The 25,851-nt window shown below is 39.3% G+C and overlaps 1 protein-coding gene across 1 annotated transcript in view; it reads left to right on the top strand.

Annotated features, from left to right (window-relative positions):
• Window positions 1-25,851, top strand: part of zswim5 (zinc finger, SWIM-type containing 5) — a 59,979-nt gene that overhangs the window by 15,124 nt on the left and 19,004 nt on the right. The window contains exons 2-3 of the mRNA XM_088311501.1: window positions 24,544-24,731; window positions 25,429-25,597. Coding sequence (XP_088167627.1) covers window positions 24,544-24,731; window positions 25,429-25,597 — 357 coding nt within the window. The remainder of the gene's footprint in view (window positions 1-24,543; window positions 24,732-25,428; window positions 25,598-25,851) is intronic.

Here is a 25,851-nt window from a genome sequence, read left to right as displayed (position 1 = left end):
TTTTATTTGTGGAACATGAATTAAGCAGCAAAAATCACCCAATTTTATCCATCTCATGGGGCGGTCATTTTGCCACTTGCTGTCGACTGAAAATGTCATCACAGTTGCTCAGGGCTCAAATAAAGACCAATCACGGCTCACCTTCTCCCTGAGTTTGGTCATGTGATATTCACAAGTTGAGCCGTTATTGCTCTCTAAAGTCTCTGATTTGCTAGTTTTGTCGTCCTGTGATAAGTTTGGAAATAATAATTAAAAATTAAATTCGCACCATAATTTAAGGAGGATTTTTCACAAGTCCTTTTTCATCATATTCAACTGTCTACATGTCTTTTGCACGTCTTGCCCATTTGTTGGCTCCCTGTTTTTCTTCCTGTATTCTGTCCATGTTCATCATGAATGCTGTTTTTATAGGAAGGCATTTGTTCACATACATACACTTTGTAAACAAATATCACCAGAATAACTTAAAAGCAGTCTTTGTCTGAAATGTTTTACATGTGTACAAAAATGATAATCCATGCCTCCCATGCTATGCAATTGTTTCCATTGCAAGACTATAAGCTTAGCCTGGCACAACTTTTAACTTACAAAGACTTTTTGGAAATCAGTGGTTACAGAGGCGTGCCCAAGTGTCCTACATGAGTTTCATTGTGGAAAAACCAGAAGGCTATGATCAGACTCCCCTCCTTGGCCTAACTCCTGTTGTGTTCTTTCATGTGTCCTCCTTATCTCCACCTTTTCAATTCACTCTAATTTTATTCAAAATGGCCTAGATTCTTAACAGGTGCTTTTCCCGAGAGGTTCTCCTGATATGTGAATCAACACATGCAAAGCTTGTTGTGGTGTTGTGAAAAAGGGGCTTGCATTCTATGCGACTTGGGAAAATATTTGCCGTCTGTCATGGTGTATACAGCGGGGTTAACATACACTCTATTCGAGACTGTTGCCAGGTGACCATTTCAGCTGTCTCAATAGTTGGCAACACAAATGGGTGAAAGGGAACGCTCAAGAATGCTTTTAATATGAAAGACGACAATGCCTCGAAAAAGTCCTCAATGTCAAGCGAGGCCATGCAAGGCTTGCCTCGACCATTTCATTGCTGCTGCATGACTTGAAGATACATTGTGTTTACAGTATGTTCATTTACATAGCACCTTGCACCAAATTTGCTAGCTTTATTCATTCATTTGTTTCTTATTGGGACAGAGATAACAGGATTAGTGCTCCAAGTGCCCAGGAGTCAGCAGAGAAAGCGGGGGACCCTTTAACCCTCGTCACGTTTGAACACAATAGCTCTGTGTGTGTCTATGTATGACTTTGTGGTTGTGTCCTTGCCAGATGGGACCAGTGCTTTTGTCAGCTTAAAAAAGCAGCACAAACACTAAAAAAAAAAAGAAATCACACCACATACTACACACTCCCCACACTGCATTCTCCTGCTCTCTTGTTTGTGTCCAATTCTCCACTTAACTCTCGTAACTTTCGTAATGAAACTAGATATCAAATGCAAAACAATGCAACGTCAGCCTGATATTGTTACTCGGATAACTTATGCACCTTAACACACAAACGTGATTAAAATCTGAATTCATGCATGTCGGTTTCAACTCATCTGTTAGGTGTCTTTTGAACTGAAAGGTCCTAGTTCAGGTCCTGTTGCAAACCAAAATTGCACCTGAGTGGCAAAGAGAGTCTGCTTCCTGACTAATCTCAAGGTTCTCCAGTCCAATATGAATCTGTAGATATGAAATGTCCTTTTTTAAATGAAAGATGCATTACAGTTGACCCCCCGCTATTCACTGTGGCCCACAAATAGCAAAAATCCCCACATAATCGATGCCCGTTTCTTTAAAAATGTGGAGAAACCCGCCCCAAAAACAAAACAAACCCTATAACGCTTTTGATGCTTACGGTAGGTTTTAGCTGCTTCTCATCTCATCCGCGACTTTGTTGCTAGGCTGATGTTTCCATACACCCTTCCTCTGTTGACCCCTACCCCTTTCACCATTACTGAGTGTTACTAGCATGCATGCAAGAAATGCAAACACATACTCTCCTAAAGACAAAATGGGCACATGCCTCCAGTTTTGCATTTCATTATGTTTGGCACGTGGCCACTATATGCCCTAGTTACACAGACACGACGCATGCATGCACACACACGCACACATCACACTCGGCCCCCGCCTGACTCCTGCCTTGGCAGACAGCTTCCTGCTGAGTAAGGCGGCCTGTGCTCTCACCCCCCCCCCCTCGCCTGCAACTTTTTTGTACTGGTAGTTTCTTTTCACACAAGCCTTCTTGCATCCATCTTCCCTTCATCAACATGGTGGTCTCATTTCAGTCTCTCATTTCTATTAGCATGTATTGACCATGGGTGCAGCTTGTTGTGAAACTCCTTTTCTCAGCTTGTACACCTGATCCGACGCTATCAACTGTCCTATCAAATCCCTCAAATGTGTTTCGTTGTCTGCCCTATTGCAGCATTTCTTAGCTACTCTGCATTGTGTTTAACTGGCTGTGAAGATGTAACCGATTATACACCTGCTAACTGGAAATCCTCAACAACTCAAGATACGAATTAGAAGTGTGGTATCAGGGATTGCGCAGTTATGTTGTGCCTTGAACTAGAGATGCTGTTTGACGATTCTTGGTACAGTTACAGTTTTTTTTCCTTTGCAACAGTATATACAAATGTTAAAAATGTCTTCAATCCTCTTTGTCTGTGCATATACTTTTCTTGGCAATGGCTTCATGTTCATTCTTCTGGTAGATTTGTTCAACTGCAACTAAAATAACTGTGGAAGTTGATTAAGCCTTGCTCGCAAGTGTATATTGGAACTAAAACTCAAGATGAAGTTGCCTTTCAGCTTTTGAGGGGGACATATCTCGGATAAATTAAAATATTTTTATCCTGTGTTAGCTGTGAGTTAGCAGTTCTGTAATTCTGCTCGACTGTTATGAAACACTGGGAATAATTAAAGTAATACCCACACCCACACAGAGTTCCGCAGCCAATAACTTGGTTTGCTCGGTTCGACGTAATGTTGAGTGAAAGGACCACTTTGGACCACCCAAGCACCATCATGTAAAAGTCAAAAGGTAAAACTCGGTGCTAACTGCTAACCAGCAGCCTACCAAGTGCGTTCTCCAAAGCTGGAAAAAGGTAGTGTTGCTTTGCAGTACAAATGACTGCTCAACTCGTGTGCTCTTTAACCATTGTGTATATTGAAAAAAATGTATTTCTATTATTTTTGGGGAAGTTGATGCAAGTGAAAACAAAGTTCATCTTTGTGAAATTTATTTTATTTTCAGGCCATATCGCCCAGACCTCGATTCTCGTCAGTACGCTCTCATATGTGCTTTGTTTCTATTACATTAATCACATAGAGTAAGTCTCCACAGCCCCCATCAGTGTCTTTTTTGTTTCCTGTTCACAGTATAAAAAGAGGGATAAAATCTTAGTGCATCTTTTCACTGAGATCTGATGAATAGAACCTGTTTTAAGTGTTGAGTGCTGTACTTTTCTTTACACCTGAGAAGAGAGGGCGGCATTGTCCGTGCACATAAATGTATGTTTTATTGTCATGCCAAAGACAAGCAGGCCTTGGTTGTGCCAAGTGGTACCAAGCCAGTTGGCTGTCACTTACACTTTTGTTTTGTTTTGTGTTGTGTTCTGTATTCAGACCACAGCGCACATTTTTGTGAAGTGGCTTTCACTTGCTTCGCCCATGCTTTTGTGTGTATGCTTTATGGTACTGACATTGCTCTTGGGAGAGAACTAGAAATGTGAGTTTCAAAAGACAGAGGCTGTGCTCACATGCCGTTTACTGCACCAAAAAATTCTCAGTGATTATTTGTTAATCATTTGACTAAAAATTGCCCACTAATAGCATTAAGCCATAATCTAAGTGGACTGTTTGTGTGATATATATATATATATATATATATATATATATATATATATATATATATATATATATATATATATATATATATATATATATATATATATATATATATATATATGTATGTATATATATATATATATGTATGTATATATATATGTATGTATATATATATGTATGTATATATATATATATATATATGTATGTATATATATATATATATATATGTATGTATATATATATATATATATATGTATGTATATATATATATATATATATGTATGTATATATATATATATATATATGTATGTATATATATATATATATATATATATGTATGTATATATATATATATATATATATATATGTATGTATATATATATATATATATATATGTATGTATATATATATATATATATATATGTATGTATATATATATATATATATATGTATGTATATATATATATATATATATGTATGTATATATATATATATATATATGTATGTATATATATATATATATATATATGTATGTATATATATATATATATATATATGTATGTATATATATATATATATATATATGTATGTATATATATATATATATATATATGTATGTATATATATATATATATATATATGTATGTATATATATATATATATATGTATGTATATATATATATATATATATATATATATATATATATATATATATATATATATCCCCCCAAAATGCAGTCTTCTGTTACTTCGGTAGTATTTATTGTATTTCCCTCACAAAAATCTTTCAAAATGTCAAAAGTTTTTGTGTCGTAAATGCCCTTGCTCAATGCTGTTATTTCAATGCTTGCTATGTGCATTATTGTACGCGGACTGAAGTGACCCAAACCGAACCAATGTTCACTAGTAAGTACCTTAACGCAACACACTTTTGTAATCAGGATACAAATTTTTTTCCAAAAAATTATACAATGTTCAAATGACAGCAAAAAAATAATAATCTAACAAACACACAATCAGATTGCTTGTGTATTTATTAAAATTGTTGATTGTTTTGCATAAATATAATTTTAGTGTGTCGAGAGACAGTCGGGCTGTTGATTTCAGCCCTCGTCCGCTTCCAAACTAGCAGAACACAATTTCTAATGCTCTGTGAAGTTTTCGTCGGCCATTCAGGCTATCATGTTTCTATGATGTATATTTCTAATATATGTCGGGCTTCCCGAAAGCGACCAATTTGAAAGTGAATCGGGGTGAATGGACGATGACCTTTCTCACTTACTTTTGAGACCTGTATCAATCGTGGATTGCATCTCGTAGTGCTGCTATATAAAATGATCAAATGGAAACCAGCACCGTAGTCTACATATTTTTGCGCAAATATACATCTCAATCCAAATGAATAAAAAATAATGTTTCTGACAGAAATTGATTAAAAAATATATAAATAATATAAGAGCGTGAGATTTTGATAACATTTATTGTTCAGCTTTCAAAAGTCAAAAGCAAAACTCTGAACTGCGTTGTGAAAACAAATCACTTTAGTAAATTATGTATTCAATATTCTATCCATCCATCAAACCATTACCGTGTATGAACCACTTGTCCTCGATCCACCTGTTTTATGAATCCCTCATTCTCAATATTAATATATTATATATGGGACACTGTTACAGTAATTTACTGTTTGCCTGTGCGTGTTGCATTATTTTGCATTATTTCCTTTCCCAATAATTCTAATTGCTGTCCAAATATGAATATGTTCTGCTTTAACAGTTTCCCTGTGAGACTTGTGTGAAAATTGTATTCAGTCACCAAAGCACTTAATTTGGGTCGTTCACAATAACATTAGCTTAGCCTAGCAATTAGCATGGCTTCTCCATCTTAACCTTTGTTAATTACTCCTTGTATTCGCTTGCTGAGAATGATAGAAGAACTTATTCCACGCCAGTTAGTTTGAAGCCGTACTCAAGAATGCCTTGAGGTACCCAATTTTTTTTGGTTTATTTTGTAAATACTTCTGAATAAATATGGGTTTGTTATTGGTTCAATCTTTTGCAAAGTAATACAATTTATTTGCATTTACACACATCATTTATGTATTTTCAATGACTGTTAGATTTAATTTTGCACTGTAGGTTTGTCATGTATGTCGAATATGTTTTGTGATTCACTTCTTTGTGATATTGTTTAGTCTGCCACCTGGGGGTTTTTGAGTTGGAAAAAATGGCAAGTGAAATCTTTTGCCCATCAAATCGAGCTTCATCTCTGTCTTCTTATTAGGGCTGGGCGATATGACCTAAAATCAATATTGCGATAAATTAAGCAATTTTACCTCGATAACGATAAATGCACGATAAATTTTCGCCCGTGGACCAAAATCAAAATAAATGTACGAAATGCATATTAACTGTTTTTTATTGACCAACTGGTACACATCACTTTCAATGAAAAATAAAATTACAAAAATCATTTGTATAAACATTCCAAATAGCTTGCTTTGCATGACTTGAACAATGTCACAAAGAAAAGGAGAAAAGGAGTATCTCACGCAAAATCTTTTCTGCAAATAGATTGTGCCAAGGTGCTCTAATGCCATGTGCAAAGGCCTAGATTTGTGTGAAGGTCTCTTGTAAACAATATAAATAATGCCATGTGCAAAGGAGCTAGTGTTGTCGGCCAATAAAATGCTAAATAAAATGGGGAAAAAAGTCAATGCAAATAAAGAAGTGTGCATAATCGGGAAAATGTGCCGTCTCGAGTACTCTGGTACGCAGTCGCCACTTGTCGTCTTTGTAATGCACAGTCAGGCTCAAACAGGGATCCATGTTGCGACTCGACCACAAGTCGGATGTGGATGCAAAATGCTTGACATGTCTAAGCTCCCGTCCTGATGTTGTCCATATCGGGAAGTACGGTTTGCGACAAATATTTGCGTGCCTCTTGTCGGCTACTTTCATGAGGCGTTTAAATCCTGTGCGCTCCACGGTAACTAGAGGAGCTAAATCTTTAGCTATGGGCTAGGCTATTGCGTCCACCTCTTAGACGTTCTCTCGTATGGTGTTGCCTCCGTTATGGGCTGTTGTCACTGGTCGAACCTTGCTTCTCCCTTTGAACTTTCAGCACAGCATGGTTGTCTTGTGGGTGGTGAAAAAGAAAAGGTTGGACGCGCTGTTTTGGGTGCTTATGACGCACTTTGCAGTTCGTCTACTTTTGCTCAAACATCGTCTTGATGGAACCCAAAACATTCCCAAACGACAGATGTCAAATTTCTTTTCGGGACAAGCGCAACAGGAACAACTTCAACTAACGTTACTTTGTCTTCAGCCGTGTCAGCCGCTTCTTCATTTGAATCGCCAGCTACTACCGCGTCGTCTGTTTTCTTTTTTTTATTCAGATGGGTCGAGTCACGTGACTACAGCCGCTGTAGCCGTCTTAAAGGGGCATCAACATAGCCGCAGACAGACAACACTTCTTTTTATTTAAACAGCGAATTTACCGACATGGGCAAAATGATGTCGGTCAGTGTATTAAATTTCGGTAACGGTACATTTTCGGTTTATCGCCCAGCCCTACTTCTTATTACTGCTTGTTGCGACCAGCTCTGCTAGGGAAGGAGGAAAGTAACACTGGGCACACTGTTAAATGATTGAATTAGAGAGAGTCACAAAAGGTCTGAACCAGGTTCACGAACAAGTTTACAAATAGTGTCTCACAATTACAGACTATCACAAAGCACAAGAGACACAAAAACAAAAGGGGCGAGAACAAAGGCAGTTATATTGGTCCCAGCTGCAACAGGTAGATAATTGGGCAGTCCATCAGGAACGGGCGTGAAACCAGTCCACCAACCAAGAACAAGCAAGAAACCAGTCCATTTACTGCAACTGATGATAAATCCGAAAAAAAAAAAGACACAAGAGAAACCTTACTCGCCCCGCTCTAATTCATTTTCTATGAACAAACCACAATAAAAAAGTCTTGCTTATTTTTTGTGTTTTAAGAAAAACATCTTTTGATATTTCTTCTGAGATATTGATCCACCATAACCACTTTGACAACATATGTTGTATTCTTTGTCTTTGCCTTTAACAAGTGCAGTTGTATTAAAGAACATATTTTCTTGCTTGTTTTCATATGTGAAATGTTTTGGGTGGTGTAGCTAAAGGCAAACCAGGATTTTTACGAGAAAATTCAAGCACAGTCTATTTATGAACGCAAATGGTAGTGGGGTTGATGTCTTCCAGTTAATCCATGGGCAGCTAAAAAAAAAAAGGTTATCGTGACTGTTCTGTTCATGTAATCATGTAACCTTGTGCAGCACACTTCTCAATCGACAGACGCAAATATGACCAAGATTAAAAAAAAAATTGAGATTTGTCCCTGTGCACTTTTCAAGCACGACTATGATAGGAATTTTGTCTTGCGTTCTGGCTTTTTCTTCCAGGAATTAGAATCCTGGTTTGGTCCATTTACAAAAGGAGTTGCCACACTGGTCTGTGCACACTAATATTGTGGGGTGATTTAGGAGCTAAGTTTTGTCTACACAGCTATGACAAAGGTCCTTTTGTTAACATAACAAATCGTGAAGGCTTAACAGATCAAGACTATGAATGCAGCCCTGGGGGACTCCACTTCACATTGTTGTGAACACAATGGTGACTTGGAATGTAAAACAGTGTAATCTTTTCTTGCCATAATTATTGATACGAAACAAAAAATGACAGTACTAGAATGATAAACATATAATTTCCCTAATTTATTTCACCAAAACTCAACATGGTAATGTTACAAGTCTTGAAAGGTATACAAGTATTGAATAAAAAACAGAGTGATGGACCAGGTTGTTTTTTATTAAGCCGTTTCTCCACAACTATTGTGAATCCCTGTGGAAGGAATTTTAGTTAAAGACAATTGGATTATTGAGAAAAAGTGGTCGTCTATCATCAAATATGGTTAGTGTTAGGGCTCAATCAGTGACCTCTGCCTGGTCCCTTTTGTAATTAAACCAATTTTCCTTATCGATAAATATTATTATTTTTCCTAGCAAAATTCTTTATATTTTCAAATTGTCATTCACAATTACAAAAAAATGGCTCTGTCGCGATTGGGTGGCAACGAATTCAGGGTTACCCCGCCTACTGCCACAAAGATAGCTTAGATCGGATTCAGCACGCCTGCGACCCTTATGACGATGAGTGGCGTAGATAATGGATGGATGGATGGATGGCTTTGGCGCAGCCAGTATGGAGGTTTAACCGAGCCCTATCTCAGTACGAGTGACGTACAGAAATTTCGAGGCTCGTGTTGCACCCTGTGGCATACAAATAAGTTAGCAGAAGCCACGTCCTAAAATGTAAAGAAAGTGAGCTATAATTATTATATTTTTTAATGTCCAATTTTGCCCATTTTTGCACATTTACAGGGGTCATAATTTTGTACCCTCGTCTCAAAGCACAAGTGTCAAACTCAAGGGCTGAAAGCCAGAACCAGCCTGACATAAATTTATGTGGCCTGCCAAAGCATATAACTTCATGTTTCTTGCGAAAACACCAAAATTGTAAGTTGTCTTCATTTTTAAAAAATTATAGTATTTAAATTTATTTTTACCCAATTTCTCTTTCAACATAGACAATTGTTTTTACTGGCCTCCGATCTCCAAATTAGTTTTAAAAATTAATTTATCAATTTCTTGTGTTTAAGTAATGGGAGTGAGTGTACATTTATTTAGGTTCACAATCAAAAAAGCCCTCTGGACCTGCTCGCTCAAGACCTGGGACAATAACAGCGGAATTATTTTTTTCAATTTTCAAAATACTGTATGACAGGGGTCGGGCTTTAAATATGGTTTCACATTTCCTTTGCCACAAAAGACAAAATGATGATAATTCCCCTGTACATGCGCTCAACAAATCTCAGTATTATACCCACCTTTGTTCATTTTGTGTGTTTGTGCGCGTGTCAGTAAATGTGTGGTGCATCTTCATGTGAGAGTTGACATTTGCAAAATATAATGTCTGACCGTAGATGTTTGCCTGTGTGTCATTCAGCAATTGCAGACATTACTCGATCCCCAGAATTAACTGTGTGCATTTTACAGCTACAGAGTGTGAGTGACAGTTGAATCCATTGGACAACTGCTTGCATTTGTGTTTTGTCATGACAATAGGATGCTTTATACAATTTTAAACAGCAAGGAATTACTCCCCAGAAGGCTTTGCCTCAGATACCTCGCATAGTGCTTCTACATGTAACGTCATGCTATTGGTTAAATTTATTCAACACAGTGGACTATCTTTACGTGATTCAAATGCCAGATCAGGAAACAAAACGTGATTGTCTCTGTCTCATTTGACAAGCACTCTGGCACATTTTTCACCTCCTTCATTTGAGATAAGGACGGACAGATAAAGCTGCAGCATGTGTACAGTATGTGACTCAGGCTTAGATGAATTCTGAGTATGCATTTCTACACCAAAATAGTCTAAAGGTTGCTGGGTTTGTTCTACAGCAACATTGTTGGGGCTGCAGATAATGACATGAGTGATTTAAAGATATAAATTACACATATAGTATCCTTCACAGGATTTACAAGGTCTTGTTACATATCTATGTGTATTCCTACATTGTTAACCCTAAAGTGGGATTAGCATTAAAAACTAATTATGATGGAACTATATATAAAATGTTTTCCTTTTTCTGGATACTTCATCCGCTTTTTACGCTTTAATAAAAAGAAAAGGCAAATGAAAACCTTTTTTTGTGATATTTATAAATTGTAGTTTGGGGATTTTTCTGCCTTTTCTTGGATTCTCTTTATTTATCCAAAAGCCAATTTCTGCCCCCCCCGTGTTAAAGGTGCAATGTATGATGTTGAAGCTGCTAGCAAGATTTGAATGTAGCCTCACCCTTGCATCCCTGACCCAAAAAACGCCCTTCACAAACATAGACGTAACACTGCATATGATTAGCCACGGCTGCTATGTATGGTAGCATTGTTTGTTCATTTTGTAAAGTAACCAAACACAAAATGTCTTGGTCGGTTACTGGGTTGATGTTGTATTTTTATAGAATGGACAATCAATTAAATATATAAAACAGCTGATCACCCGGAGAACCCCAAAACGCAACCCCCGCTGACAAAAAGTTGGGGCGTGTTTGTCGCGAACGTAGCTGTAGGATGAAGGGGCATCCTGCTAGCATTGAGCAGCATTAACAAATGATTTTTTATGGGCATCAAAATTGTCTGGTCGCCCCATTCATCCACTGTGCTTTGCGCACCAGTGTCATGTTGTAAGCAATGTTCAATTAGTGACTGACCGTGATCACTTTCTCCCAGGAACTTTTCTTGTCAAATGCAAAACAATGTGAAAATAATTCTACTTATGTTGTCTGTTTCTCATCGCGGATTTTTTGGCTTCCTTCCTTGTTCTTTGGAGTCGCAACTTTGCAAATGCGTGGCCGCTTTTCAAATATGTAGATGATTTGCTTTTTCAATTCCTTTTGGTTGCAACAGATTTTTGTCCATTGTCCGACAACGCAATCCTGAACCAATTCCAATTCACTGAAGAAACTGTTCTGCTTTTGGAAATGAATTCCTCTCTTCTCGCCATCATGTCATCATTGCAAACAGCAAAGATGGGCGTTCAGTCTCAGGGACTGAACGGTCCCAGACAGAGGGCCGTTTTGGGGATGGATAACGTGCAATATGAAGTTTTCTTAAAAAGGACGGACAGAGTAAGGAAAAGTGTAACATGAGTTTCTGTCTGTCCCTGTAATTATCCCTTAATGGTCAAGTACCCACCAACGTGATGCGTCGGGTTCTTTTAAGAAGAAAGACCACTGTTCTCTTCCGCCTCACCATGGAGCCGCCTTTGTTAACTGCCCGTAACAACACAGTAGAGTCCTTTTTTAATTTTTTACAAATAGTTTTTTCATGTGTATTTCCCGCAGTAACATTGTACTCACAGGAATAGTCTGCCCTCTAGTGGTTCAACACATTTAATACCATGGATTACACCACAGGACACCCATTTCACTGACGACTGACTGCAACATGCCCAGCCTGTCTTACGCGCGTAACCCGCCAATAGACTACTTCAGACTGTATGTATGACTCATTATTTATGGGGCGTAGGAAAAAGGTTGATAGCAATTTTGTTTTGTTAACTAACTTAACATTTAGTGCATAGAATATAGCTTTGCATGTGTAGTATGTCCTTGTCTGGGACATCTCTGGTGTGTAAAAATCTCTCCAAACCGTCATACATGCTCATACCATCGCCGCTGTAACGCTATAGCCTGGAAGTGTGTGTCCAAACCATAGTTATTTGCATCATTTGCAGAGACTCCCCTCGAACGTCGGATTGCAACACGGCGAACCTGTTCACGTACTCGCTTGCTGAAAGAGCGCCCAAAACACGGCGGTGACAGTCGCCCAGCTCTAATAAAAAACATATCCATCCACTATCCCAATCGCTGATTCTCACAAAGGTCGTGGGTTGTAGAGAATCTCTACAATATTATTAATATTTACATGTAATTTCAATCAAATCAAATGCATATTCTTTTAGTAGCTAATCTCCACGGGCTTCCTCCACTTGGCCTTCTGGCTGCCGCCTCTCTGCCAGTTGCCTTTTCTCCCATTGAGGTCCAACAATGGCAGGCAAGACTCCAGCCTTGACGCCTCCAACCTAGGTCTTAGTGGGGGTGTTGCGGTAGGCGGCGTTTGGGGCGCAAGATGTGCAAGGCTTTATTTGACTGTGGGGGCAGCAAATGCTATAGTAAAGCCAAGAAAAAGCAGGTCACGCCCAGATTAAACCTCAATGTATGTCTTTTGCATGTCTGCCACGTCAGCAGGGTGGTGTGTGCCCTAAAGCAGGAGAGGAGCAATAGAGAAGACTGGAAGTTAAAGATGGTGGACTAATAACATGGGAGTGTTACTACAGTAGTTGAGCTGAAGTGTCTCGCACCGCTTTAAGATTAACACACCTTCTGGGTACATGACTTAAAAGGGGGGTCCTCTTAATCTGACAAGAGTGGCGTCATAATGCATTCAAGCTGATTTGGTGGTGCATGTTTTCTTTGTGCGTGCTTTAACACTGACTGTCTCTGTAATACACGCACACACACGCACTCACACACACACGTAAATCCCCCTCTGTTTTGGGCCCCATCCCCATATGGTGGCTAGGCTTGATGAAGTCAACCAGAAGTCCCCCACCCCCTATTTGGGAGTGTGTGTGTGTGTGAGAGAGGGCATGTGTGGATTTTCAGGTTCTATATTGGCTTGCAAGCTGTTTTCATTATCTTTCATTAATGATTCATTTCATGCATGGTTGTGCAAGGCTAGCCATGATCAGCTCTGTAGGGGTGGAGTCTAATCAGTAGGTGGAAAGGTTCCTTACGTCAGACATGCAGATGGTCCCACCACACCATAAATGTCATGACCTTTTTGTTAGACTAATGTTTAACAGAAACAAAATTGAACAAAACTGATACAAGTATTGTTTTTCTTGCCAGATGCAAAGAAGTAAAGACAGTTTGGAGAAATCAGTAGTAGTTATCTGCTTTGTCTTTTTCGCAAGGCTGCGACATCTGAAAATATCTATTTACATGATGTTAATGTGTGTATAGCAGACTGTTAGGTGCTTATATGACGATGTTGTTTTGCCATTACATCTAAATGGAACCTTTTAAACATACACATTCTGTATATTGGCGAAAATATATTATATAACTTCAAAAGGAGCATGGCAATAATTCATAATTATAATCCTTGTTGTTATTCTAAAATGGTGATTGGTCTGCTTTGAACAAAAAAAAAAGATTGGTTGACTTGCCATGCATATACTTGAATATTACATCATTGCTCGATCTTGTGACAGAATAATTGCATACACTGAGTTGAAAGGAATAGTTTGCAGTTTTAAAACCATTAGTAAGATTTGAATATAGCCTCACTTTACTCATTCACCACCCAAGTCTCTGACAAGTAACATTATCAATTCTCGCCATCCATAATGGCATGCCATTATGAAAGTGCAGAGTTCTGATTTTTAGTCAGAGAACGATGCTATGCTAGCATAAGCACTGCAAAGAATCAATTAAAAATCAAAAACGGATGATGAATTTATCAGACAGAAATCTTGCTAATTCTGCATTACGTCTGAATCCTCAGCTGCTTCCGAGCCATTGCTCAACTTCTTTTTGCTAGCCGCAGGCCCAGTTGTAAGAAAACAAGCAATGACCATTTTTTTCCCCGGAAACAACAGTTTCAGCCAAACTCTGGAAGCCCAAGCTAACAGGTCAAAGCGAGTCTGTGGAAGGGTGCTGGTGACCAACTTTGACTGTGCTTGCAGGTGCATAGCAAATAAGTTGATACTACCTTATAGGCCTCGCCTGTTGATGATTAAAATAATGTCTATAATTCCACAGAAGCTAATAAAAGTGTCAATGATGTCTTGGACTGAAGGCGAAGAAGATCTCCATATTCTTGCTGGATATCTCAATAAAGATGTAATGATATTACTATGGGCTGAGTGAAAAGTAAGCAAGCATTTTATCTTAAAAAAACTGTAAGAACTTACTGACATCCACCAAGTTATCAACTTTAATAAAGTTGACAAGAAATATAAAAAAAATTACATTGTAAATTACTATTTTTTTATTTTACGTCTGATAAGCTTTTTGGTGAACCATGACACGAATGCACATTTGTTACCTTTGCCAACAGTCGCAAAATGGTCACCCCTCGGGGGAATACGGGCTTAAGGGTTTTGCTGGGTCCTGCGTCTGCTTTAAGGTAAATAAGACTGCGTTCAACCTTTTAACATAGGGCGACCAACTTTATTACTTTGTAGGTAATAATATGCTTCAGAGCTTATGAGATTGCCCAGCAACAGAGTTCAGAAAATAGCTAAATGTGACGTGGTTTTTTTGGGGGGTATTCTGAATCCATAACGCCATTACATGTGTTCTGTTACTTCCCAAGCCTGTAAACAAGATGCCGGTTCATACTGGAAGTTGCACCCATAATTCCCGCAAAGGCGCACAGGGTCTCGGAATAATAAAAATTTAAAGGGGCCCCCCCTGTGCCGAATTCCGGGCCACAACCGCCCTGAGACACTTAGGGAGAATGAAAACTGTTACTTATCAGAAACAGTTAGAAGTCACTCCTAACACCGTCAAGAACAAGAAGGGAGCAGCAAATGAGCAACAGGAGGGGGGAAATTGGGTTTTCATTCCAACAGTGTTGCACAATTTTCAAACGGGTCAATTAATTTTTTGATTGTAATGATGCTTCTTGGGTTTCTCTGGAAAAAACAACAGCACCATTTTCTTGTAAACTAAGCGAGTATTTGTGAAAATGAAACACAAAGTGATTGGCACGTGATGCAAAAGTTGTACTGTGCCATTCTTCCAGATGTGGAGAGGATATTCTATGAATTTAAAATTGTAACATGACCATGACACAGAAAATTATTCGCCGGTGGTGGGATGGGTGCTCTCCCGTCTTCATCCAAGACTGCTTTTTCCCTCCCCCTCTGTGACCGAACATAAGCATTTTCCTCAAGACTTCTTTCTTCCCTCTGTTGTGCATGCCAACTCAGAATGGAGTCATTTTGCTTCCTTACGTTCTTCAAATGAAATATAAGCCTCTTAAATCCATGTACAGTACTTGTTGAGCCCTGCAGGCTGCACTTGAAGAACAAAAACACACGTGCTTGCTTGGACGCACACACGCACACGGGCTGGCTCAAGATGTAGGCCCTATTGTGATACCAGTCCTTGTTGCTCATAAAACGGCGACATCATGCATGGCAGATGGCTTGTGGTATACGTTGCTGTCATGTTAAAACAAAAAAAACAAAAACACGCCATGTTCTGTTTTTTTAAAAAGGCACATTGCGAGAGAGACACACACAGAGGGAAAGGGAAAACAATGGACCAGCAGAAGAACAATCTGACACGGCGAACAGAATAGAAATCCACATGCAAAAAAATGTGCACATTGGGGATGGGAATCTCTCAATACCCTTCAATCAATTTTATTACCAATTGTATATTAAATGCAGCCATAGTCCAGTAGAATACACACATTTGCTTGCATTTGATTAAAACACAATGGAACATACTTAATACTGCGGCTGAGATAATGGATGGATGAATTGATATGTTGAAAGACCATCACTTTTATTGGAACTCTCAGGCCGGAGTTCTCAAGATAACTGAACAGAGAGCCAGAAAGCCTAATATGACAAGACAACAGAGAGCAAATAAATGTTAGCTCTGAATGGCATGGATTTTGGGGCAACATTTAGTGCCATTTCATTTTTGTCAACGCAGCTGCTGAAACATTACTCGAGGGTGAACCAAACCATTTTTTATGTGACATGATGCATATACCTGTTCTGATTCACAAACCCCAATTCCAATGAAGTTGTGACATGTAAAATGTTAATTAAAAACAGAATACAATGCTTTGCAAATACTCATTAACCTATGAGCAAACTACAAAGACAAGCTACTTGATGTTGAAACTGATTTTTGTTGTGTTTAAACAAAAAAAAACATAATTATTATTATTTATTTTTTTTACTATGGTCTCTCATTGTCTTATTCTGGAGTAGCAGGAACAAAAAGCAGACAAAATACCTGTTTTGAACACTGCACAGTTCAATAGATTATTTGGAAACAAGTGAGTGACATGACTGGGTTTAAAAGGAGAAAGGCTCAGTTGTACACAAGCACTTCTTTGTTGCATGAATAAATTGTCCAAAAGTTCAAGAACAATTTTCAACGTACAATTTGGAGAGGAATTTTGAGATTTCATCTTCTATGGCCCATAATAGAATAGAAATATTCAGAGAATGTAGAGAAATCTCTGCATTTAAGCATCTCAGTTGAAAACCAACATGAAATGCCCTCACTCAGGCGGCACCGCATGAAAACCCAACATCATTGTCGAAGGCACAGGTGTCAAATTTAAGGCCTGGGGGCCCAGCTAAGTCATTTTACGTGGCCCGTAAAATCAATTCATGCAATATCCTCGTCATATAAATTATTGATCGTCCTATGGGTTAATTCTTAGTCACAACTCTTGGGACTCTGAGCAGTGTTAGAAAGCACATCCCAATTATATACACACTGAGGGCTGCACAAAAATGTGGTTTTAGCACAATTTATTTAAGCTTGAATTAACAGGATCTACACAAACTGGACAATGCACATCTTTTGGCACACACACTCAAATGTCCTTTGAGTCATCTTGACCTGAATTTCAGCTTTGCATTCTACACCAAGTGTTCTGTGTGCGAGCATGGCAGCGCTTAGCAGACTGCACCTTTTGACCTCCTGTATTCTCGTGCAAGCCGAAAGCAGCATTTCAGCCATTTCCTCTTCGAATAACCTTTATTGCTTTGCTTACAATGGCTTGAATTGACCAAGTGACTCTTTTGGACAGCAGGATGTGTTGAATTGAACTGCTCTGGCTGTCTGGTTGTATAGCTTCCTTTCAAATAAAATCCTTGATTAAATTTTAGATGCAGCCAGGCAAAGGATGCCACATACCTCCCTCCTTACCCCTTGTTTATTTAACAAAGTGTGCGTGTGTGTGTGCGTGTGCATGTGTGTGTGCACATCAGAAACTGCTCTTAAAGCACACTTTAATATCGTTATGATAGTCGAGTAAACCGTTTTTATTCCTGACCCCTGGTCAGTCAGGTGGGCAATTTGTTGCTGACACAGCTTTTGGTGACTTCCACCTGTTCCACCAGAGCTGTATTCTTGGACATTTGCCTTTTTTTTTTTAATTTTATTTTATTTTTTTATCATGACGCATTAGATGAAAGCCACTCAATTAACCTCCTGTGAACCAGCGCCCAACACCCAGCGCACACCCCCCCCCTCTTTCCCCCGTTGTAACAGAAAAGAGAAAATCAGGTAATCAAATCAGTGAAAACATGACAAATGAGTCCCTGCGGTTACTGAGTTTGTGTGCGTGTTGGGGCAGGGCTGCTGGGAAATCACAAATTAAACAATCCGGTTGTTATCGCTTCAGCAAACACTGCAAAAAGGAAGGGATGGATGACTGAATGATGGATGGATGCATAGATGGATAGGCAGAGGGAGGAGATGATTCAGTGTGGCCAATGTGTATTTGTGCATATGCACGTCTGTTGTGCACAGATAGATGGCTGATTGAATACGAGGCCATGTGGGTGTCTGTGCGAGTGGGAGCGTGCAAAGGGGTGCTGTGTTAACCTTGGAGCTGTCAGAACAGATGGGAGATGGGAAGGGCTGCAGGGGATATGTTTGCTGCTGGAGGGGGATTGATACCAGGGCACATTTGCAAAGGAGCTGTGAGGGCTGAAGGAGGAAGAATAGATGACAGAGTTTATGTGTCTCTTAGACAAATCAGACTAGGATGTCTGAAGTGAATTAAGAAACATTTAAGAGAATTAGAGTTGGCTTGTATTTGTTCACATATTGTTCATATTAAATCCGGTCAACTTTGTGATGAGGATTTGTCACACACGACAATTATATCGCTCCATAACTTAATCCAGATTTGGCTAAACCACAAAGATAAATCTAAATGATCATCTCGTGTTTGATTGACACCTTCAGAGAGATTTTAAGTTAGCTATATACTGTACATTGATTCTTAGTAGTTGTGCTTTGCAGTGATGTTATACGCACAGAGAAGTGTTTATCGTATATTCATGGAATAATGGTGTATATATAACACCACTTAATGCTAGGTTCAGACAGAGCATGATATGTCGTTTGTTGTCCAATGTGTTTAACGTGCATTTGTATACAGGGAGAGGAGGATCTCCTACTTCTCCACCAACAGATTGGTTGGTGGTGGTGCTCAAACTTTGTGTATCTTGGTTCACAGCAGTAAACAAAATCGCACTTACCAGATACGGCAACTTCCTCGTTGCCCACTCTCCAAGCCTGCTCCTTTTTGGCTTGATTCCGGACGCTGCTGCAAGCTGTCCTTGTTGTATACTGCTCAGTGCCAGACCGCAATGACATTGTCCTATTTTTTTATTGTTTATTTGAATATCATTAGTACATACATTTGCGAGGCAGCTTTGAGTTAAAATTTCAAAAGCCATTTAATGGGCGAATAAACAAATTTGCAGGCGCTCATCCCCGCTCCCGTCCCATCAAACGCATCATCCACACCGCTTGGCACTCATCCCCGCCGATATACGTGTGAACTGCATTGACTTCATATGTAATCGCACCATGAGAAATGCCCAACTGTTAGGTTTGACTGCAAAAGATCTGTAACATAATGCTGTGCAGTGTTAAAATGTGAATGAAGTGAGTTTATGGTTATGTGTCAAATCTTTGTGGAACCTTGAGGAATATGGAATTAAAGGATTATTTATTGGGAATTTGGAATGAGGATCGAGCTGGGTTTGTCATTAGCTGAATAAGGCTGCTGTTTATTTAAATGCGTATGTGCATGTGCGTGCATATACATATACTTTGGCTTGCCGCCCGGCTCCATTCCCCCAGCTGATTAGGGTTAATGGCCTATGAGCGTGAGGATTTGTTTGCCTCCTCATTGGCTGATTTGCTTTCGGGTAGGCGGGACTTTCTGCATGTGACAGATGGCGGTGCTGTGTGCAATTGTGGATGTACAATGGTGGTTGTTGTCCCCCACTCCACACTCACTTTTTATTGTTTCTTTACTAGTTTACGTTTCTGTCTCATACTCAAATGTACACATGCACGTGTCAGTTGAGCATTCTGGAATTATGGCAATGTGTTACTTTCACTTTCAAGTGAAGCAAAAAGTGCTAAGTGTCTTTTTCGTGAAAGACAGAATGTGGATATTATTTGTGGAGTGCTGAAAGCACGAAGGTTCATGTTTTGTCATTACTACCCAATATACACACTTTGTTGGTGTGATGTCAGCAGCAGACTGTCAAAGCAAGCTCACATACAACACAAGAGCAAAAGCATTACAAATTTGTTGCACACAGTTGCATGTTCCCTGAGGATTAGAATGTATCATTGTACTTGGCAACGTTCCCTGTTTGGATTCATCACACTCACAAATCACCTTTGTTCAAAATGAATATATGTTGTCAAACTAGCGCTACTATTTATTAAAAAAAAAAAAACACCACTGTGTGTGTGTGTGTGTGTGTGCACGTGTGTCTGTTGGCAGGCAAGCTTTAAAAAGTTTGTTTTGTGTGCCATGTTTATGGTTACGTGCACACAGCCTGTCGGATGCAGCATCTTTTTTTTTTTTTTTTTTTGATCAAGTGTCATTGCTTCCTCAGCTGCTGAAGACACACTGTCTCTCTCAACCACACTTTGAGAAGCTCTCACATGTGAGAGTACCTAAATAAACAGAAAGGAGTGTGATTTTGATAAAACAACAAATGATTCATATTGTTTGTGTCCCAATGAAATAGTTCATCCGCTTTGTCATCATTTGTTTGTTTTTTCCCCCAATAAAGGAGGGGTGGCAATTTGAAGTTCTTTCTCGTGACTCTTGACCAATATATTTGTTTTCGTGTAGAAATCAACAATATTCACGTTTTCTTCCATTTTGGGAATAGAAGTGCTAACTCGCTAACGCCGCTAGCAGTATGGAATTTCCATGCATTTTTTTTTTTGGTATGCAAGGCAGTGTTTGTTAGCCAGGTTCCTCTCATACAATTTTGACAAATTGATAATTGTGGGAAATATTTAAATTGCCACGCCCCATTTCACCCTGTTTTAAGCAAGGAGCGGGCACCCTGCTCAATTCATAAACCATGAAGATTAGTTCTTTCATGCCATGATTCAAGTTCAGGATTTTTTCATTTTAAAATCCAAAGTCAAACATTTTTCCAGCATTTGTATTTCATGTAGTTCACCCTCGCTGATGTGCACTCCTAGCCATCGCAGCATGGCTGCCAACAGAGAGGAGCTGCCTTAAAAAAGCACCATCAGTTTTGTCAAGGTTAGAGAGGTTCTCTTACTCTTCCAGCGACTAGTTTTCAAAATGGGAATTGGCCACACAACATAAGTGGAATCATTGTCACATGATTCAATTACTTAGAACATTGCCATTTATTTATCAACAGGTTGGACATTTTCGGAAACAATAGAAATTTAAAAACTGTCGCCTGAAAATGACATCACAGTGCCAAAGTGCTCATATAACGACCGATCACGGCTCACTTGCTTTCTGGGTTTGGTCATGTGACGATCACAAACTGATCGGTCATTTTCGGTCAAGAAGCAAGCATTAAAATGGCCACCTGCTGAGATGGACAAAAACGTGTAGATTTTGCTGCTTAATTCATATTCCACTGCTTAATTCAGAATAATCAAAATAGCATTTAGACGAGTCTGGCCGCATAGAACATATTAAGAAAAAATTGTACTTTCTTCCCCTTTAAAACCATGTCTCTTGGGTTAATGGGTGGCTAAACACAGATGCATATTTGGTGGCTCTGGGCTCTAATTCTCTTATCTAAAAACACTGTTGATTAATTTATTGCCACGCCAAATGCAACTAGTCATGAACAGGTTTGCTTGTCACAAAGTAATTAACATTGATTTGACTCGCACCGTATTTGATAGCAAGTTGTTCAAAGGCATGAGATTCGTTAATGTTGGTTGGCCATCACACTCTTATTGGAGGGTTTCGCTTTCCCTCCTCTTGACCGTGTAGCTTTATGGCAAACTTTTCACACAGGCTGTCAGGTCTGTCGGTTTTGTAAACAAGATACTTTCTCATTTCACTCCGTCCCTTCTTTCATGGCCATTCTTTTCTTCGTGTCTGTCTTTTTGTTCATCTTGGATGCATACCGAAAAAGGCTCCACCCACTTTCTACACCGAGCAGTTGGGAGGTAGACCATTGAGCGCAGCTGACTCTGTCGCTGTCACTATTAAAATACCGGTATTGAAAACATCCTATTATTTTGACAGTGTGATATCATCGTCCTTTTCCTCTACCGGTAAATGTCGCAATCCTCTGAGCTGTTTTTATTCAGATTTATTTTCACTGTACAGGTTTATGTGGACAAATGCAAATAAACCATTGTATAGAGACAGAGGGGAGGATAAATTGCCCTGCGACACCAGGCAGTGAAGCCTTTGCCTTGTGATGAGCTTAAGCTATTTTCTATGTGTCATTGGCTCAGTGGAAGTCAATCTTATCTTAACTCTAAGAAATAAATACTAATTGGAAGCAGCCATCATTGGATCTCTGTGAGTCAACTGATTTTTTTTTTTTTTATGCCCAATACAATGCATCTGTGGCTCTTTTTGCAGCTTGTGTGTTCCTGTTGGCAATGATTTTGTCTCATGTCCATTTCATGGCCTGTCAATGTCAGAAAGACTACATAAATTATTCTCAAACAATCAAACTTTTGGTCTAATTCCCTATTCCCCCCAGACTCGTTAAAGCATTCTTTTGGAACATGTTGTGCCAATGATGTGCCTTGAAGATTTTAAAACATTTAGAAGTAAGTTCTGATTGGATCAAATTTTCCACTGCGGAAAACCTTTTCTCGTCACGATATATTAAAAATGGCTTACCTTAACTAGAATCCCGCGTTGCATTGTGGCCAAAGCACTCATTTATATATGAATAGACTAACAATGCCGCTTACGTGCCGTAGGGAGAAGTGAAGCCAGCGAGATTCCATTTACGTTGCCACTCACTCAGCTCCTCTGAATAGTCGAAGCAAACAGTGAACGTTCTTTAAAAGTCCCTCATTACTCCATATAGGGATCCTTTTGTGAAATACGCACTTATTACAGTGTTTTCCGTGGGGAAAAAAAAATAACAGTTTGTCAGTTTACTGTGTCAACATAAGATGGCCGTCAGTGGCTTCACTTCTCGTAATCAGAATTGTTAGTCCGTTCCTTATATAAAAACGTGGAACGAAGGTAGACTCTTTGTTGATTATTCTACCCCTTGCTGCTCTAAATAAGTACATGCTTGTTGCAACTGCATGCTATCTGCTGCAGTTAAGTGACGTGACTCACTTGTATTTCTTCTTCTACTTCCTTTTGGTCTTTGCAAAATACTTTTGGTGTATTACTGCCACCTTCTTTAGTATGCAAGTGGCCACCAGCGGCAATGCATGACTACTACTCCTTTCTTTGGCAGTTGCTGGGTGCTTTTGGTGCATTATCCTCCCCCTTATTAAACAGAGTGCATGAACGTGACACTAATTGCACCGTACATAAACTGACAAAGCGAAAGTCAAATGCCCCCCAAAGGAAAAACGTATTCTGCTGATGTCAAGCTGCAAGTAGTGAAATATGTAGCCAATGTACAGGTTAAATTTGTACCTTCTGCCGTCCAGTGGAAAAGCTGTAAATTTGTTATAGAAGTAAAAAAAAAAAAAATAAGTAAAAATTTGTTAAAAAAAAAAAGCATTCAGAAGAAGAAAAAAAACATGTCGCACCTGATAATAAGTCACAGGACGAGCTAAACTAAGAAAAGAAACTGTGACTTAATAGTCCGAAGTAATATGGGCTTATAGGTGACATTTGTGTCTACTGGGTCTCCCAGCGTTGTTGTAATCAAGTTACTGGAATGTATGACTCCATATTCCTTGATTACGAAATCCTTTAAGAAAAAAAATCTCAAGGTTTTAATTTTAATCCTCCCTTACCTGTCACTATTTGTTTGCCACAGTGAATGATGTTTGCAGTTGATTGTATCACAAGGTGTGTCCGCTTTCTTGTGTGTGCTCACAGCATTTGGTAAGAAAAGCCTGTTGAGGGGCTTTGCCAACGCGATGGCTTAGCAAGCCTTTATTATTTGTCTGTGCCATGCTGGCTCATACCCCAGAATTTAATTGTAGGGGTGGGCGGTCACATCGGGGGCTGGGTGATGTTATGGGTTGGGCGCGTGTAGCTTTGTGAAAACAAGATTTCAACATGTTTCCATGGCTCAAAATAGGCCCGTCATTGCCTTACAGTTTAGTCATGCTTCCTCCCTTCGTGTCCATGTCATCTATCTCGCTGGCTTGCTCTCTTGTAAAAAAGTTGTGGGTTTGGTTAGATGGAACAATCTCATTTTTGTACACATCATACCAATATGTCCCTGTTATTTTGGCCATACACATTCATTTGTTTTTTTGCCTCACGCTTTCCCCTGTATTACTCCTCTTTGAACAAAAGAGACAATGAGGATGACACCTCAGTGGAAGTCAGCATTAGAGGCTCAAAAACAAATGCAGCATTCGTTGGTCAACTCACGGTGTGTGGAACCTCAACATATACCCCCGGTTTCATTTCTGAGCAGGGAGTGGTCCAATGTGAGCTACCCCTTCATTTTGTTCATGCTTTACATCTACAGTATATAGAAAATGAGAAGCAGGAGTGGCGGGGTTTTCCTCTAGTGATTAAGATGTGCATATTGTACTCAAGCTTCTGACTGTTTAGATATGCAAGTTCAATTGATGTCTCTTAGGTCGCTTATGCTTCTGTGTTTCTCTCCTTATCAAATCTCACCGAGGTTTAAGATAATTATTAGTACTGAAATTATACAAATTATTGAAACCTTTGCAAAGATGTTTCTTTTCTTTATCACAGTGAGAATGAAGCCAACTTAAATGTCCTTCTGTCTCTCCTCCCTTCTGTCTTGCGCAGGATTTCACCTGAGTGGCACGGTAACCGAACCCGCCACCTCATCAGAGCCCGAGGTCACCCACAAGGTGGCCATCAGCTTTGATCGTTGCAAGATTACCTCTGTGACCTGTGGCTGTGGAAATCGGGACATTTTCTACTGCGCCCATGTGGTGGCGCTATCTCTGTACAGGATCCGCAAGCCTGAACAGGTAAAATATACACATAAGGCACTATTCCGTTACAGGTTTCAGAATGGTCTGCCCCCACACTCCATCAGCCTCGCTTGGCCTGGCCTTCATTGCTTCTCCGTTTCAACATCTGCCACTTACTTAGGGGGCTTACCAATTGAACTTTGCAGCCTCCCTCCAGTGCAGACTCACTATATGCACTACGGGGTTCTGCCTTATTATTTAACCAGTGGCGCATTTGGCTACTGGTTTTGCGGCAATTCACAATATGAATTGCATTTGTATTGGTCTGTTTTTGAGACAGTATTAATACTCAATATTACACATCATGAAAGCAACTTTGACAATAATATAGAGGACGATATGAATCTGCCACATCTACTCTATCGTCGTGGCCGCAGGAGGGTGCCGAGGACGACAATCTGAGAGGAAGCAAAATGAATGAGAGGTGGCTGAGTGAATAAGTGTTCGCTCGAATATGAAATCGCATGTACTGTACGGACGGATAAAATAGTGAAGCTAATAGGAAAAGATTTTTGCAATGGGTGTGTACCACTAGCCGGTTCCGCTCACTTGAAAATGAGCAAATTCTCTTTCTCCTCTGCGACCACCAAGGCTCCATGCTGCAGCTAGAGGAGAGACAGCAAACTATTATGTTCTCTTGTTCAAGCACACATTGTGATATAAATGTTATTTGTCCATTGTATATATTTTGCAGGTGAAACTTCGGTTGCCCATCTCAGAAACATTGTTCCAAATGAACAGAGACCAGTTACAGAAGCTGGTCCAGTACTTGATTACAGCCCACCACACAGAGGTGCTGCCCACAGCTCAGAAATTGGCTGACGAAATCCTCTCATCCAACTCTGAGATCAACCAAGTTCACGGTACGGCAAAATTGTCTTCCTCAAGTGCCTGTTTTGAGAGAATTTTATTTTATTTATTTTTTAGTCTTTCGTAATTCATAGCATGTACCCACTGACTGGCACTGCTTATTTTAACAACCGGGCTGCGATCAGTTTATCTAGTTTACAAAAGCAGAGTCGTTGTTGCCAACCTAGTGATATGCTCACTATATTTTATAATTAACTTTTCCGACCCTCTACAACTTTTTCCCCAAAAATGACTAACGAGTTAAACT

This window comes from Idiotropiscis lumnitzeri, chromosome 12 (assembly GCF_059441095.1).
Source record: "Idiotropiscis lumnitzeri isolate Australia: NSW breed Sydney's pygmy pipehorse chromosome 12, RoL_Ilum_1.0, whole genome shotgun sequence".
Classification (NCBI taxonomy): domain Eukaryota; kingdom Metazoa; phylum Chordata; class Actinopteri; order Syngnathiformes; family Syngnathidae; genus Idiotropiscis; species Idiotropiscis lumnitzeri.
This window is presented reverse-complemented; position numbering and strand designations above follow the sequence as displayed.